Source organism: Pipistrellus kuhlii, unplaced genomic scaffold, assembly GCF_014108245.1.
Source record: "Pipistrellus kuhlii isolate mPipKuh1 unplaced genomic scaffold, mPipKuh1.p scaffold_m20_p_14, whole genome shotgun sequence".
NCBI lineage: Eukaryota > Metazoa > Chordata > Mammalia > Chiroptera > Vespertilionidae > Pipistrellus > Pipistrellus kuhlii.
Window position 1 is genome coordinate 28,693,463 of NW_023425449.1, and position 18,289 is coordinate 28,711,751.

An 18,289-nucleotide genomic window follows, 5' to 3' on the forward strand; every position below is an offset into this window, starting at 1 on the left:
AATCAAGTCTTTTAGGGCCTCCTCATAGATCAGAATAGAAAGCATCTAGTATTAGGTGTAAATCTGTTTATACAACCATTAGTATTTTTTAATGATCCACAACATAATTCAATAAACCATTAGTATTTAAGTAAATATAATGATTATACTATTAGATGTTCTTTAAGTTTCTGACAGCCTCTAAATTCTAAGAGATTAATAAACATTAAACATTGGGTTTAGCTGGTTCTCTCCTGACATCTAGTGTTCCTGACTCATTACTGCAAGACTTAATTTTAAACCACTATTGGAATGAAAAAAACTTAATGGAATAAAAACTTAATTCCTTTTAGAAAAGTAAGTGAAATAAAATTACAAGCTAGTAACAACAACAAAATATTCTGTTTCTAAGGAGCAAAAGACCCTTTTTGCACAATTCTTTTCATATAAATGGTATCTTTTCTTGCTCTTCTGATAGGTAACAGCATGTATGTTGGGCTGTTTCATTATTGTGGAGGAGGGAGAGGAAATGAGGGGAGGCCACTTACTAATGGCCTACTTTGGGCCATGTTCTGCACCTGAATGTTTTAGTGGGACTTATCCCTGTGCTTTTAGAAGCTGTAGGACCATCCTAACCCCATCCCAACCATGAAAACTCAGCCTGACAAGGCATTGAGAATGTCCTGATCTGCAGTGGGGAAATGGAGAGCCAATATCCCTTCATAGAACATCTTCTGCCAGACAAGTTACATACACATGTGGGCACTCAGAAATATTCTCTTCTTGCCGAAACCTGTTTGGCTCAGTAGATAAGAGCGTTGGCCTGCGGACTGAAAGGTCCCAGGTTTGATTCTGGTCATGTACCTTGGTTGCGGGCACATCCCCAGTAGGAGGTGTGCAAGAGGCAACTGATGGATGATTCTCTCTCATCAATGTTTCTAACTCTCTATCCCTCTCTCTTCCTCTCTGTAAAAAATCAATTTTATATATATATATATATATATATATATATATATATATATATATATATATATTTTTTTTTTTTTTTTAAGAAATACCTTAATAGAAATGAGTGACAGGCTCTGCCCTCAAGTCCCATCCAGACAGGGGATGTCTAACCCTCTGTTCCTTGTTTAGCTTGGCATAAGACTGCTCCAAGGCAGGCTGACCTTGTTACATCAACGGGGGCAAGAGAGGGCATGGACTAGAAGTGCTTGCTGGTGAACCCTGGAAGGAGGTGGATGGCCAGCCCTGGGGACTGCCTACACATGATGTGGAGCCTGTGGAAGGACTGAATACTTGGGTGCCAGTGGCTGGAGCTGGAGGCATGGGAGCTAAAAGATGGGTGTTGCCACATCACTGCCTTTGGGTGCTGTAAACAGGGAGTGACACTACAGTTGGGAGTTAAGAGCCAGCACATGGGCCCACATATGTGGCTCAAGCTCAGGGTCAGTGGTAGATCTCCAGTAGACCTTATTCCTGAACTTCCCACTTGCCCTCAGACCTCTGCATAGCCTTCCTGCAGGTGGTGGTGTGCGGAAAACAGGAGTGTTGGCAACTTTGAAAGAGATCCCAGTGTAAAGTCTTCAAAAATATACATGGTTGGGAAAATGGGGGGGGGGGGGGGGGGGCGGGGAAGGAACTTAACAAATAAAAAACAAATGATGGGTCCCGTTTTCTTACATCTGTGGCCATCACCAATGGCACAGTGAGAACTTTGGGGGCAATTATAATAGAAGCCAGTATTCTGGGGCAGAAGGGTGATACAGCATCATGAGTGATGACATAGGATTATATGTTATTAGGGAACTTCAGAGACAAGCAGATCTACAATATTTCAAAAGAGGTTGGAAAGAGCCCTGGCAATATGAGTAATAACAGTGTTGCCACCTTTTTCTGGTGTGGAGACACGAAATTAGCCAGAAAGGGCACATTAGACAATAAGACTAAATAGAAATCTTCATGCTTATGGACAGAAACTAGCTGTACCACACTTTTATCAATGTCCTTTTTAGCTGAATGTGTTAATCCCTTTCAATTTCTATGTTCTGCTATCCTTAATGCCCAAAGCTTAGAGTTTATCTTGGTATCTTCAGAGTATTTTTACCTTTTATACAAAAAAATCATTCATAACCTCCACCAGCCTCCTGCCCCATCACTCCTTCTGTTTTGCACCTTTCCATGTCTCTAGCAGCAGCTGTGGAGGACCAAGGAGAACAGGTGCATAAACGCTGTCAGAAACAGCTCTAAAAATCCCCTCTTCCAGCTGCTTGGCTGTCCTCAAGGAATTGCTCAATTTCAGAGTTTGTGAGAATATATGAGACAGTGAATGGTGGGAGAGGAAGCACAGGATGACAAATAGATTAAAACAAGAGGCTCAGTGCATGAAATTTATGCATGGGAGGCAGGAGGTGTCCCTCAGCCCAACCTGAACCCTCTGCAATCTGGGACCCCTTGGGGGATGTCAGACTGCTGGCTCCCAATCACTTGCCTGCCTGCCAGCCTGATCACCCCTAACTACTCCCCTGCCAGCCTGATTGATTCCTAATTGCTCCCCTGCCAACCTGGTTGCCCCTAAGTGCTCTCCCCAGCCAGCCTGATTGCTTCTAACAGCCTCTGCTTCAGCCCCCATCACCATGGCTTGGTCCAGAAGAATTTCCGGATGGATGTCTGGTCTAATTAGCATATTACCCTTTTATTACGATAGTATAGATAACATATGTGCCCCTAAAAAGTTATATTATGTCCTACCTAACCTGTTTGGCTCATTGGATAGAACATCAGCCTGCAGACTGAAGGGTCCCAGGTTGGATTCTGTTCAAGGGCATGTACCTTGTTTGCAGGCATATCCCCAGTAGGGGATGTGCAGGAGACAGCTGATCAATGTTTCTCCCTCATCAATGTTTCTAACTCTCTCTCCCTTCCTCTCTGTAAAAATCAATAAAATATATTTTTAAAGTTAATATTTCACACACTGTAAATAATACAGTACATATTCAACCTCTTTCACCCTGGCATATATATATATATATATATATATATATATATATATATATATATATATATATGTATGTATATGTATATGTATATGTATATATATGTGTATGTATGTATATGTATATATATATATATATATATTATTGCTCTATCCACTGAGCCAAACTGGTTAGGGCTCCCCCACTTTTTTTTTTTTTCTCTTTAGATTATCCACATTTGTAGATATGGCATTAATTCATTTTTCCATTGATTTTTAGAGAGAGAGTGGAAGGGAGAGGGATATAGAGAGAGAAATACCAATGTAAGAAACATCCCTTCAATTGTCTTCCTTAGGAGCCCTGACCAGGGATCCAACTTGAAACCCAGGTATATGCCAGGTATGTTCCCTGACCTGGAATCAAACCTGAAACTTTCCATGCACAGGACCATGCTTATGCTCAACCAACTTATCCACTTCAGCTGTTATACAATTTCTGGAATTTTATTTCAATTAACTAGAGGCCCAGTGCACAAAATTCATGCACGAAGGGGGGTTTGTCTCTCAGCCCAGCCCGCACCCTCTCCAATCTGGGACATCCCTCTCACAATCCAGGACTGCAGGCTCCCAACTGCTCACCTGCCTGCCTTCCTGGTTGCCCCTAACCACTCTTCTGCCAGCCTGATTGATGCCTAATTGCTCCCCTGCCATCCTGTTTGCCCCTAACTGCCCTCCCTTGCAAGTCTGGTCCCTCTCAACTGCCCTCCCCTTCTGACCATCTGTGGTGGCCATCTTGGGTCCACATGGGGAGAGGATCTTTGACCAAATGGGGGTAGCCATCTTGTGTGGTGGAGTGATGGTCACTCTGCATATTACTCTTTTATTAGATAGAAGCCTAGTACATGGGTGGTGGCCAGCTGGTTTGCCCTGAAGGGTGTCCCAGATCAGGGTGGTTTCCTTAGGGCAGTGTTTCCCAAACTCTCTCAAGATGAGAATCACCTGGTGGAGTTGTTAAAATACAGATTCCTGAATCCCAACTAAGAAGTGCTAAACTAGAATTTTTGGGAACATATACGTAAAATTGTATACTTAACTAGTGCTCTGTCTTAGAGCACTAGTTAAGTATACAATTTTAGGTATATGTTCCCAAAAATTCTATAAAATATATTTTTATAGGGTGTAGGGTAGCCTGTTCGAGGGGCCTGTGGTGGTTTGCAGGCTGGCCACACCCCCTGGCAACCCAAGCAGAGGCCCTGGTATCTGGGATTTATGTATCTTCTACAATTGAAACTTTGTAGCCTGGAGCAGAGCCAAGCCTCCTGCTTGCTCCATGGCTGCAGCCATTTCTGTTGGAAATTGTTTACCTTCTATAATTGAAACTTTGCAGCCTTGAGTGGAGGCTTAGGCCGGCTAGGGCAGGTGGAAAGCTTGGCTTCCTCTGTTGCCTGGGAAACCCAAGCCTCTCTCCTGCTCTCTGTGGCTATAGGGACCTTGGTTGGGTTTATTTGCATACTTGCTCTGATTGACTGGTGGGTGTGGCTGGTGGGTGTAGCTGAGATATGGTCAATTTGCATATTACTCTTTTATTATATAGGATTCTCGCAGTCTGTGGTTTAGGTAATATTCACATTTTGCTGATGAGAAAAATAAAAACCAACCTTTTCATTTTGAGACATTCTTCTTCCCTCATTGCTTTCCTGCTAGCCCTAGAAAGGCTCTTGACAGCAGTTTCACTGGTTATCCAGAGTCAGAAGCATTCTCCTCATCACTACCCTCTCCAAGCCTCCTCTGCACTGGTATTGAGGCTGTCCTGGAGGGCGCAGAGGCTAGGTAACAGAGATGACGACAGGATTTGGAACACGGGAGCCACCATATCAGTCTCTTCTCTCTCAGCCTTTCTCCAACATGCTGGAGAAGGCAGAGCCAGCAACTTCCGGATAGGCCAAGGTTTGTGACACGAGCTCCTTGGACACCAAAGTGCTGCAGTCTCTCCCAATCCTGAGCTGCTGTTGCCCCTGAGGTTGCAGAGCTCCTAGAAGTCCTCTTTGCGCCTCCTGTCCGCAGCAAACATGGCAGTGGACTCCGTCATGGAACTGCTATTTTTAGATACTTTTAAACACCCCAGCGCTGAGGTAAGACTTTGCTTCTTGATTCTGACTCTGCTTCTCCACTGTGGGACATGTCCAAAAAATCCTTAGGCATGCTTTGGCTTTTCAGCCTGCCGGCGTCCTTAAATTCTGCACATACACACCCCTGTCCCCCAGCTGGGTGTGGGCACCACGTCTGCGGGAGAGTATCAGTGGCTGGGACATTTCTCTGGGTTATCTTAGGCTCCTGTGTCTTTGGTTGAGTTGGCTGTTCTGCATGCTTTGCTCCCCTGTCCCCTTATCCCCGTCAGCTTTGGGCCTTGAACATATCTTGGGTCTCAGGTTTAGCTCAGGTGGTATTTTGGGAGGGTCTCAGACTGCCTGTGTTTGACGGCAGTTCCAGAGACGGAGCAGGTCACAATGGCTTCCTGATTCCTAAATCCCTCCTCCCAGGACCTTTTTCTAACAGGACTTAGATTGCCCAGATGTGACACCCATTTGGTTTAGGAGTCACCCCTGAGGACATGCCATATTTACACAGAATGGCTTTTGTCTGGAGGATACCTGTGAGGAGGGGAATCAGTGGTGAGAGGAGCCAATGGCAGATTTGGAACCCCCAGACAGGGAACCTCGCTCACTCCCGGCATGTCTCCCCACTGCACTACCTGCATATCTCCCTCAGCAGTGGGCCTCCCGCCCACTCTACCAGTTCCCTGGCTCTGGCCCACACTGCCATTTTTGTAGCTATGGGCGCCGCCATATTTGTCATGGAGTGATGGTTAATCTGCATATCACCCTTTTATTAGATAGGATGCATCCAAATAAATGTACAGCTTTCAAATTATTTTCCATGGGGGAAAAAGTTCATTCATAGTCACAAGTACTTATTGAGGGCCTGAATACTCCTGAGACTCAAAGGAGAGAGAGATCTCGCAGTGAACTGGAGGTAGAATTTAAAGAGTCTTCAGAAAGGATGGTTAGTCTGGGTAGGGGGTGCTGTTTATTTCCAGAATCAATCAGAAAAAAATAAATTATCTGTATTTTCAATAAATGAATTTTTTTCTAGTCTTGAGATAAAAGAAAGCTTTCACATGAAATACACTATGATTGTTTATCTGTCCCACTAATTATAAAATATGATATAGTCAAATATACCAAATAAAGATGCAGAGCCAGTAACTAGAGACGAAATCTCAGTGGCTTTCCATTACTGCCATGAGTATCAAGTTATTAAAAACAATTTCATCATAGAATTATTCAAACTTCTGTCAACATATGGAAAGCTTTCAATTAAATATATAAACTTGCTGAAATGAAGAAATATTTCCAGTATAGACAGGATGGAACTGATAAATCAGTGCTTTGTTCTCTTCAGCAACAGATTCAAAATGATGATCATTTTTCTGAGCTGCAAGAAAAAGAAAATGTGAATTTTTAAAAGGATAGGATATCATTTTCTAAAGGTTACTTTATAATATCTCATCCCATCATCAGTATTAAGTGGGAAAGTAGTAACCAATAGGAAACATATCTTATAGAACTTCCCCCAAATAAAGGGGTACCTGATGTACAGCAGATGCCTGCTGACACAGCTGTGCGTCTGCCCCACCCAGACCAAAGGGGGTACTCACGCCCCATTCATCACTAAGTGCCTACTGCGTATAGGATTTAATGCAGGGACCGGGATAGAAATATACCCAGGGCAAGGGTCTAACACACAAGAAGTCGAGTCTAGTAACTGTACTTAGTAATGTTTTTATAGTCTGTCTTCATCGAGAAGCTTCGAAAGAGGATGAAGAAACGGGCCAAGATGAGTCAGGTGGGGCCATGAGGCAGTTCCCACAGGCCAGGCAGAGCTGTGAGAGGCACGGAGAAGGGAGCAGGGGTCAAGTGTGAATGTAAGAAGGTAAAGGCTCAGACAGTTTCCTAAGATCAAGATAAAGTAACTACAGGCTGTTGTGGCATGTTTTAAAACAAGGGTATTAAGAAATAAAGAACAGATAATAGCCCTACACGGGACAACACTGCAGCCAACTGCTCCACCCTGTTCTCATTTACTCCGACACACAAGACATGAAAATGCTTCTCGGGACTAATACTACGCAAGAGAGACCTGTTTTGTGTGTGTGTGTGTGTGTGTGTGTGTGTGTGTGTATTTTTAACTTGGGATTTTTGTCATGAAATTGCCCTTTCCTCTGAGCATAATTCTTAACCAGAGGAAAGGGCAATTTCATAACAAAAATCCCAAGTTAAAAAAACACACACAAGTGTGGGCAGGAGGGTTGCCAAAAACTTAGGCCAAGCGTGGCGAGATGCCAACAAGGCTCTCTGAAGGGTTCAATGGCCACACCTCACCAGAGTGATGCCTGCCCCTTGCAAGTGGTGCTCTGTCTTATCCCAGAATCACTCAACTAAAACATAAGCATCTACAACCAAATTCTCAATTCTACCCACAAACACAGCATGAAAAAAAAAAAAAAAAACAAGCAAAGCTGAACTTTCTCCGATCACAGAAGGATGAGTATATATGCTCAGTTTATATAATTGCCTTGAAAATCAAACATCTAATTCTCAGAGAATGTCATAACTAAAGTGTTATTCCTAAAAAGAAGACTAGTAGGGGAGAATATTAAAGAAAAAGTATTCAAGAAAGAAAGGGGAAAAAATCCAACAGTCTCTACACCGTTGTTCGAGTATTCAGCACATTTTAGAGCACACAGTATTATTAATTGAAATCACTGGACTTGTTTTATTTGAAAGCCTAATACCTCAATTTCAGGGCTTTCACGGTGATTGTTTTAAACGTGTGTTGTGTTTTTGTTTTGTTTTGTTTTTAAAGCATTTACATAGAGCAAGAGTATATGAAAGTTCAGATGAGGGCATTTCCTTCAAAAGTACACTAATGGAGTGCTAAGATTATGTACCCATATATTACCTTCAGAAACCAAGAACTCTGCTAAATAAAATGCCGTCTTCACAGCATTGGGGGCGTGGGAAATGCCTTTCAATGGCACCCACTCGTAAGGAGATTTCTCCGGATGCCACTGGACGCCATACACCGGATACTTGTACCCTGCGTGAAACACACAAACGGGTAAGTAGTAAGCAGTGAGAGTATCTACCATGTTATTTACAACCAAGTTACATTTTATGTCCCATGTAAACGTACTTTAACTCACTAACTCAGATAAAGTAAAACTGTGCATGTTCTCAGACACACAATAATTTCAGTTCAAAGTCACAATTCAGTAATTCACTGATTTCCAACCTTTTACAATCTTAATATGATTCGCTTTACTAGCTCATCAGAGGAAAGGAAAATACAATAGCTGAGCCTCTGAGACAACTTTAAACAAACATTTTTGAGCTGCGATTTCCCAAACTTCCCAGTGAGTACGATGCGGGCCACCCTCGAGCCTGCTTGAATGCTCCAGGCTAGTTCACCGCCCCTGCTTCGGACTCCAGACGGGCGGGTCTCCCTGCAGCTCTGCAGGCAGGATGCATGGAGGATGTAGCCTCCAGGTCCTGCTCCATGGGGTCCTCTCCCTGTAGGGGGGTCCTGAGCTTTGCCTCAGGGTCTCCTTATTAACAGGGATGCTGATTTAAACACCCCACTTCAGCGTGTTTCTGTGGTGTGTGCAGCGGTCATCTGGAACAAGAGGCCCTTGGTTCAAAACCAGGCAGACATTGGGTGCTCTCTGCCTTCCAGATTCCAGATGTTCTCCCCCATCACCTCCTTCCAGGGGCCCCATCCAAATACTCCACACAGCCCTTGGGAGCTTTTGGCCTAAGGACCCTTATTTTCTCGCCATTTCATCAATGTATTTAGGAAGATATTTTGCTGTATGTCCGTTGCACCTTTAGTTCCTTGTCTGGAAGAGAACCTGTCGAAGTACTTAATCCACATTACTGCTGGGTGAAAAGGGCGAAGGGATTGGGCAAAAAAAGTAAAATACTCATAGACACAGACAGCGGTGTGGGGATGATCATAGGGAAGGGGGTGGGGGAGGAAAAAGAGAGTAAAAGGGGGGAAAATGATGATTGAGGAGACTTGACTTTGAGTGGTGAGCACACAATACAAGATACAGATGATGTATTATAGAATTATATACCTCAAACCTTTATAATTTTATTAACCAATGTTATCCCAATAAGTTCACTAATTTTTTTTTTTTCTTAAGAGGACACTGTCTCTATTTCTTCATCACTCTCTTTCCTTCCCTTCTTCACCCCATTACCACCTAGATGATCCAGGTAAACCACAACTGCTTCGGAACATGAACAAAATACAGTTCCTATCTCCAAAATTGCCCTCATTTCGATCTTGAGGCCCCAAAGTTATTGTGATTTTATTCATTAAAACACACACACACACTATAAAATCAAAACTAATAAACATAATATGTGAAAAGTGTACATGTAGAGAGACATACCTTCCATTGTTGAAATAAACTCAATCTTGCCATCAGTATTTGTAGATAGTACATTGAAAAACGCCTTTAATTTTTCATTCTTCGTAAAATTCTGGAGTATAAAAATAAAATAATTACTCCTATAATTAATCTAAGTACATTGATTTCATTATATAATTAATATGATACCATTGTGGAGAGGCTCCACTGGTGGAAATTTGCAGTCAGAGGCTCTGATTCTAAGGAGCGCAACAAGTCAGCAGGAAAATTCCGGAACATTCTGCTCTGCAGTATACCTGAAGCAAGGTAAGTACAGGGAAAGAATTTAAACACAGAAAAATAAAATCCACTGAAATTACTCATCTCCAGTCAAAGGAATGAGTTATCAAAATTTAAAATTTCTTAAGCCATCCTCATAATTTGAGTGCAAACATGATCATTCACATCTCTAGCCTGTGTAAATAATTTAAAAACGAATAAATGTCACGAGCACTTTTTACTTGATATTTGCTACTTCCTAATCCTGCCCAGCTAACATTTCTTAAAGGGTCAGAAAGAGAATTCTTACCTTGGCTGAAGTTCAGCGGCAATGTGACTGCTTTAGTATCTGTGTTCGTTAACAATAACTCTCCACTGACCAGATACGAAAGCTCTTCAAATCCCAGGCATGTGCCCCACACAGGAAAGTAGTCTCCATCATCAAAACTCTTTGAAAGAGAAAACAAAACTTATTCAACCTTTTCAAAACAAAAATCATACGTTTGGTTTGTCATTACAAGGCTGGCACGTGAGAGGTACATGGATTTCTGAAGCATTTCCCATGTTCCAAAAGGAAGCTGCCATTTAGTCTCCCAGCTCCCACATCATAGCTCCATTTTAATCACACAAACTATCCAGCCTCGGTGGTTTTGGGAAAGAAGCTGACATCTGCCAGTCAACTACCAAATAATACAAGCATCAGTGACTGTAACTATCAAAGACAATGCCAGATAAAATGCCTATTTTTACGTCTTCTATAAATCTTGTCGCTTTGGGTAATTGTCTGGTTTTGAACCCACTCTTTCCTCCATTATCTCAGGATTTATAGATACATTGACTAGGTGGGGACAAAGAGCAGCTTTCAAGTGGAGATGAAAATTAGTAGTATATGAATAACGCCCAGTGCATAATAAAAACAGCCTACTAAGTCACCAGGAGGACCCACAAACAGAGAGGGCCAGTCAGCAAGGCCCCATAGGGCCCCTGGCATCCAGGATTAAATGAAATGGAAAATGAGCAATAGCCCCCCTGGCTGCTCATAAGCAGGCACCTCAAGAGGGGAGGGGATGGTGAGGCCAGAGTAACTATGAAGGAAGTATTAAGTGCCAGAAAAGGATTTATCCCCACGGCAAATTACAAAAACCCATCAGGGCCCCAGTTGGTGTAGGTCCTCCCATGCCCCAAAAAGTCGCAGGCTGGATTCCCAGTCAGGGACATGCCTGGGTTGCAGGCTCGATCCCCAATAGGGGACATGCAGGAGGCAACTGATGGATGATTCTCATTATGTTTCTCCTTCCCCCTTCCTCTCTAAGAAAGATAAATAAAAACATGTATTTTTTTAAAACCCCATCTGGAATAAGAAGAAACAACTGGCACTTACCTGTGTGGCGAGGCTGTAAAATATCTTGGCCGTGCGGGCATAACCCGACTTCGTGAGGTTAACGCCTCCTCCGGGGAAGAGGATCCTGAAACGATATCCGAAAGGATGCATTTCCACCCGCCCCACAGACACCAAACCATCCTTTTATTTCAAAACTCCTCCTTCCTATTACATAAGCAACAAGGTCATTACAGAAAATCAGAAAACTAAGGCAAAAGAAGACATGAAATATTCACAATCCTACCCATTTGTAAATTATTGCAGTTAAAAATACTTTTGTGGCGAAGCCGGTTTGGCTCAGTGGATAGAGCGTCGGTCTGCGGACTGAAAGGTCCCAGGTTTAATTCCGGTCAGGGGCATGTAACTTGGTCGTGGGCACATCCCCAGTGGGGGTATACAAGAGGCAGCTGATTGATGTTTCTCTCTCATCGATGTTTCTATCTCTCTAATCCCTTTCTCTTCCTCACTGTAAAGAAAAAAAAATCAATAAAAAAGAAATTATCATAAAAAAATATATGTAAGCTAAAATTAAATATCCATGATAATCCAAAGCTATATTATCACCCTGAAATCTCTTCAGTAATAGTCATGGGATTAGAAGAGTTTTGAAAAATAACACAATCCCATTTCTAGAGGTCTAGGTGGGGGGAAGAAGCAAACATTTTATTTTATTCTACCCATAAAGGTGAGATATATTATAGAAAAAGTCTTAAAATAAGCCAGGGATAGACCAAAGAGATTATAAAAGTTAGGTTAAAGGTATTAACATTTTGAAAATACTTAAATATGAATTTGAGGTATGTGAAATGCTGCTGCTGAGATGGTTGTTCATTCAACAACTATACTCTGCTTCTTGCATGAGCCAGGCTCAGCATTAGCCTGGGCAGCTAGAGATGAGTAAGTTTTCTGTTAGGAAGATCACAGCCCAGTGAGAAACTATAAAGAATGAGGTGGAACACCTGCCACAAAACCATGCAGAAAATGCTACAATTCAAAGTGGATTAATGAAGACCCATTAGCAGTTCTCCCTTTTCATCAACTCAGTACTTAAAAAGCTGCCTCTGATCAAACCTGATATGTTTAAGCACAAAATCCTTTCATCAAGTAAAGCTTGACTGCCCCACCCAGTTGACAAACTCCTTTAAAACCGGTTTGGCTCAGTGATAGAGCATCGGACTGCGGACTGAAGGGTCCCAGGTTGGATTCCAGTCAAGGGCATGTAACTTGGTTGTGGGTACATCCCCAGTAGGGGGTGTGCAGGAAGCAGCTGATTGATGTTTCTCTCATCAATGTTTCTAATTCTCTATCCTCCCTTCCTCTCTGTAAAAAATCAACGAAATATATTTAAAAATAAAATAAAGCCAGGCTCTGCCTTTCCATCTCTGGGCACCCCCACAACGGGATGGGCCCTGCTGCATCACAGGGCGTGAAGGTGCTTCTGCAGGGCAGAGCAGTGCTCACTTCCCAGTGTGCATGTGGAGGTTCTAGCATAGAGTCCAGCCTGGGCTTGTTTGTCCTTGCCCGGGCCAGAGGACACTGAGTGTAACGGGCATTTTAAATGTTTCACTAAATTGAACTGACTTTATAGTAAATATTTACTGAACCAAACTGAACTGAAGTCAGTTGGATGAACAAGAATAAATCAATCTAGAGACAAATAGTAGGGGCGGGGGGGGGATGTTAGAGAGCAATCAAGGGACTTTTATGTATGCATATTAGCATAACCAATGGGCACAGACACTGGGGCAGTGGGGGCTTGCCCGGGGTGGGAATGGCAGGGGGTTGGGGAGCAATTGGGGAAAAAGGATACATATGTAAAACTTTAGACAATAAAATAAAAACAAGAAAAGCAGATCTTTAAAAACACACACACAAAAGAACTGAAGTCTGAAGGCAAGTTTTAAACACAGTCTTTTTAAAAAAAATTATAATAAATGATTACAGCTTTTAAAAGTTTTGTTGTTTTCTTTAAAAAAAAAAAAAAAAAAAAAAAAAAAGCTCTTTTTATAAAAACTTTACAGTAACAGACTCTCTCCATCCCACTCCCAATCAGGAACAACCACCGATAAAATCTGCATTGGCTAAAACCGGTTTGGCTCAGTGGATAGAGTGTTGGCTTGCGGACTCAAGGGTCCCGGGTTCGATTCCGGTCAAGGGCATGTATCTTGGTTGCGGGTACATCCCCAGTAAAGGGTGTGCAGGAGGCAGCTGATCGATGTTTCTCTCTCATCGATGTTTCTGGCTCTCTATCCCTCTCTCTTCCTCACTGTAAAAAAAATAATAAAATATATTTAAAAAAATAAATAAATAAAATCTGCTGCATTGACCTGAAAGATTTATGTTACACTTGTCGCCCTCACACCTACCTTAAGAATCAAAGAATGGGAGCATAATCCACACACCATAATGTGCCTTGCTTTTTTCGTATAATATCACACCGTTCAAGGAACATCAGTGTCCAAAGCAGCACCGAGAGCTATCCCGATTTTTTACCTCATACATTCTATCATGTAGACAGCCTCCTTTACTTACCCAGTTCTCAGCTGATGGACGAATGGGTGGCTATGAAACTGAGTGTATTTCAAACAATATTATAGTGCATATGATGGGCCCAACTCTACCCATGTGGGGGGGTATATACCTGTAAAATAATATTCCTCACAAAGGATTTCCTGGCTTAAAGGGTATGTGCATTCTTTACTGCAATTGGTATTTCAAAACTGGCCCCCAAAAGACTATGTAACTTACACAGCCATAAGTAAAGTAGGAGAATACTTTTTTCTTCACATCTTCACCAAACAATATTAACAAATTTTCTGATCTTTAAATTGATAGTTTTTAAAAACCTTTTTTAATTGCTATAATTAGATTTCCTTTAATTATGCATAGTGTTGAACATTTTTTCATATTAAAAGATTTTTTTCTGTGAGGTAACCAATCATAACTTTTCTGGTGATGCCACAGTATAGACAATTTTTTCTAAGTTCTATTCAAATCACCTTCTGAAAGAGAACTGAGCAGTATCCTTAGGCTTAAGATTTATAAATCCCCTAAGCAAGCGGTACACCATGCCATTCAAAGTGGCTTCAAAATACTTAAGACAGGCATTAAAAGAACAAAGACTATGTCACACATTTTAAAAAATGATGTATGTCTACTGTGTAACATTAACATCTTAAGCTTCCTTTTCTGCAGGACAACTGCATCTCTCTCTAACAATGTAATTCCGATGAAAGTCAGAAATCTAACGGTACACCACTGCAAGACAGTTACACAGAAACACGTGGAATACTTCTGTGTACTTTTTTGCAAGAGCAGACTGCATAGACCTCACACACCGTATCAAGCCAGTGCCCAACTTACCCATTAATGGATCGGAAAAGCTTTACATACTCTTCATCTGTGAGATCAAGCCTGAAAACAAGAAAAACAGTGACAAAACATCCATTTCCCAAACCTAAGAAAACAGGCAGGCTTTAAATGAAGTCACCACATTATTGTTAAAAGCCATATGAAAATAATTCTTGCCCTCAGTGGATAGAGCGCTGGCCTGCGAACTCAAGAGTTCCAGGTTCAATTCTGGTCAAGGGCATGTACCTTGGTTGTGGGCACTTCCCTAGTAGGGGTTGTGCAAGAAGCAGCTGATTGATGTTTCTCTCCCATCAATGTTTCTAATTCTCTATCCCTCTCCCTTCCTTTCTGTAAAAAATCAATAAAATATATTTTTTAAAAAGAGAAAAACAATTCTTAAATGTTAGGTAATATCACCTCTCTACGTTCCTAGAGGCATCTTTTCGAACTACATGAAAGCCACACAATTATATACTTGTTTTGCTAATCAGACAAGTAAACATGCTTTCCTGTGGCCCGATATTATTTAATACTGTGTAGTATGTGTTCATGTGCAAAATATTAAAGACCATGAGATTTGGGGATACCAAGAACAAATTGATGGTTATCAGATGAGAAGGGGGTTATAGGACTAGGTATAATATTGTATATGTCAACAGTCATTGAAAAATGAAAAAATTATTTAAAAAAAAAAAAAAAAAACAACAACACGAGATTTAAGCTCTGGTAATTTCTCCACTAGCCAATCAGTAATTTTATGTAAGGTCAAAACGGATATGTATCATCACGCCTATCTTAACTCCAGGTGGCTCTGGCAGATGAAAACAATCCATAGAAAAGCCTCCACCATACTTCACTCTCCCCACCACCAACTGCAAACTACTGTGTATTCAAAAGTCAGAAGAGTTGAGATCTAGGGAGGGATTATATGCAAATCACTGTAGACTGGCCTAATCTGCCCGTGAATTATTCTGAGGCACCTTCGTCAAACACCCTGTGAACTCTTCCACTGTTCATATCTTCCTCTATCTCTTTTTTCAATGTCCTGCAGTTTTCCAAGTATAGGTCTTTTACTTCCTTGGTTAAGTTTATTAGTAAATATCTTTATTTTCTTGTTGCAATGGTAAATGAGATATTTTTTTTTCTTTTTAGTTTCTCTTTTTGAGAGTTCATTATTGGTATACAAAAATGCCATAGATTTCTGGATGTTAATTTTGTTGCCAATTCATTTAAATAAATCTAGTAGTGTTTTGATGAAGTCTTTAGGGTTCTCTGTGTACAATATCATGTCATCTGCAAATAAAGACAGTTTTACTTCCTCCTTTCCAATTTGGATGCCTTTTATTTCTTTTTCTTGTCTGATCACTACGGCTAGCACTATGTTGAACAGGAGTGATGAAAATAGACATCCCTGTTTTGTTCTTGTTCTTTGAAGAAATAGTTTTAGTTTTTGCTCATTGAGTATGATGTTGGCTGTAGGTTTGTCTTATAAGGGTCTTATTATGTTGAGGTATGATCCCTCTATTCCCACTTTGCTGATAGTTTTTATCAAAAAAGGGTGTTAGATTTTGTCAAATGTTTTTTCTGCTTCAATTGATATGATCATGTGACTTTTGTCTTGCAATCTGTCATTTTGCTATATCACATTTATTGATTTGCAGATATTGTACCAACCTTGCATCCCCGGAATAAATCCCACTTTATGGTCATGATGTATGATCTTTTTAATATATTACTGGATCCAATTTTCTAATATTTTGTTGAGGATTTTAGCATCTATGTTCATCAGGGATACTGGCCTGTAGTTCTCTTTCTTTTTAATGTCTTTATCTGGTTGGGGGGTTAGGCTAATGCTGGCTTCATAGAAAGCCCTTGGAAGTATTCCTTTCTCTTGAATTTTTTGGAATAGTTTGAGAATAGGTGTTAGTTCTTCTTGGGATGTTTGGTAAAACTCCACTGTGAAGCTGTTAGGACCAGAGCTTTTGTTTGCTGGAAGTTTTTTATTACTGTTTCAATTTCATCAGTAGTTATTGACCTTTCAGGTTTTCTGATTCTTCCTGATTGAGTTTTGAAAGATTGTGTTTTTCTAGGAATATGTCCATTTCATCCAGGGCCCCTAATAATCACTAAGTTACTGATGATTTTATCCCCTTCTCCAGAGAAGACGGATGGAATTACTCTGTGACAACTGGCTGCAACCTTTAAGTCACAGAGAGATCAACTGGCTGCAACCTTTAAGTCACAGAGAGATGGGTTTGTTCTCCCAGAAGTTCAACAAAACGGAAGAACAAGGAAAGAGAGCATCCTACTTGTGAAATCTGGCCATTTAGCAGTCTCATGGTTCTGTAAGAGAATAACAAGGCACAATGCCCTCTCAACCTGCCACAAAAGAAGTAGGTTGAGATCAAATATCAACTACAGCCCATTCTGCCTCAGTGAAATGTTTGTTTGTTTGTTTGTTTGTCTGTCTGTTTTGGGAGGGAGGGAGTTGGAACACTAATATTACCTCGGATGCCCTGAACTTAGCTGTGGTAGGCCAGCAAGCCCCTCTGGGCTCTGCTCTAACTCCAAATGAGCTGTGCAAGCTCAGGTCTGTTCGGAAAGCTATAATAATCCTTCTGGCAAAGAGCCACGAAGACTGGGTGACATTGCAATGCCGCTTACCATTCTCTTACATGGAGGGTAAATGGGCAGGTGGCCCTGACTTAGGAAGCGACAGGGAGACGAAATGTGAGTTTACCCACTCCCAATATTCTTTCAGTTCAATCTTCCCAAATTGTGCCAACAATAAGGGAACCGTTCATGACCCAGAATCTCCCCCACGGATATTTAAATCAGGATGGGGAGCCATCACTATCAGGAAACAGAATGGATTTAGACCCCTCAGCTCTACCCAGGGACCTCTAACAGCTAGCCATGTAGGCTAGTCTCGGTCATTTCATTCATTCTAAACAAATGGCTTCCACATTGTCCATGACTGAAGTGTGGACCCCTGCTTATCACTATTGAGAGGTGTAACTGTTGAATGTTTGGGGAGAGGGAGGCTGTCACAGACTCCAGTGCCCCATTGACCTGCCAGGGAAAAGCTTTGAATGCGATGGTAGTTGCATGTTGTCAGACTTTTTTGAAGCAAAAGAACTTCTCAAAGGAAGAGAAATAGTTCCCTCTCTCTTTAACTAAACAAACACTGTGTGAGCCAAATAATGATGACAAATGACACAGCATAACAAGGAGAGAAGGGCATTGCTGCCAGTGGAGAGCTCTTGCTCCACTGCAAATCAGCTCCAGAAAACTTTGTTAAAAAAGAGGCCAAAAGTCAAGATTTTATTAAATGCTAATGTTTAAAACGCTTTATAATGCTGTGTGAACAAAGCACATTTTTTAAACCAAAAGCAGCCTCTCAGGAAGAGGCATCTCTGTGGGTCCCACTAGTCCCCCAGCGGGGAACGGGGGGAACCTGAGAGTGCCAGGCACCTGAGGCAGAAGGTAGCAGAGAGAAGACAAAAGAAGACCAAAGGTCTTTACCTACTCCATTCTGCCTATGTCTCCCATCCTCCTCCTTTCCCTCCTAACCTGCAGAAATGAGCCCGACATTATTGGTGAGATTCTCTGTCTCGTTCCACATTAGGTAACCCAGTGCAGGTCCTCTGGGAACCTAGCTGCCATGTGTTGTGTGGTTTTTATAGGATCTTATGATGCTAATCCCAAGCAATTTACTTAAAAAGAACTCTGGGAACCCAAGCTGGAAATCAACCTTTATGCTGACAGTCACGTTTTTAGGTATTTCAAAAGTCATACATGCCAGTACTTGGTGAATCATGGGTTTCAACACTTCCCCCATTTCAAA

At 41.5% G+C, this 18,289-nt stretch overlaps 1 protein-coding gene and 1 long non-coding RNA gene across 2 annotated transcripts in view; both read right to left on the bottom strand.

The window, feature by feature from the left end:
* Positions 1-1,557, bottom strand: LOC118718303. The gene is made up of 2 exons (XR_004987752.2): positions 1,038-1,557; positions 1-761 (listed from the first exon to the last, which is right to left on the bottom strand). It is a non-coding gene; the product is annotated as an uncharacterized LOC118718303 (long non-coding RNA).
* A 4,460-nt stretch (positions 1,558-6,017) lies between these two features.
* GGH (gamma-glutamyl hydrolase) overlaps positions 6,018-18,289 on the bottom strand; it is a 20,271-nt gene continuing 7,999 nt past the window's right edge. Inside the window, exons 3-9 of the mRNA XM_036437009.2 lie at positions 14,455-14,505; positions 11,092-11,176; positions 10,021-10,159; positions 9,642-9,748; positions 9,474-9,564; positions 7,976-8,113; positions 6,018-6,448 (exon numbers count right to left, since the gene is read on the bottom strand). Of these exons, the coding sequence (XP_036292902.1) occupies positions 6,327-6,448; positions 7,976-8,113; positions 9,474-9,564; positions 9,642-9,748; positions 10,021-10,159; positions 11,092-11,176; positions 14,455-14,505 (733 nt within the window). The 3' untranslated portion in view covers positions 6,018-6,326. The remainder of the gene's footprint in view (positions 6,449-7,975; positions 8,114-9,473; positions 9,565-9,641; positions 9,749-10,020; positions 10,160-11,091; positions 11,177-14,454; positions 14,506-18,289) is intronic.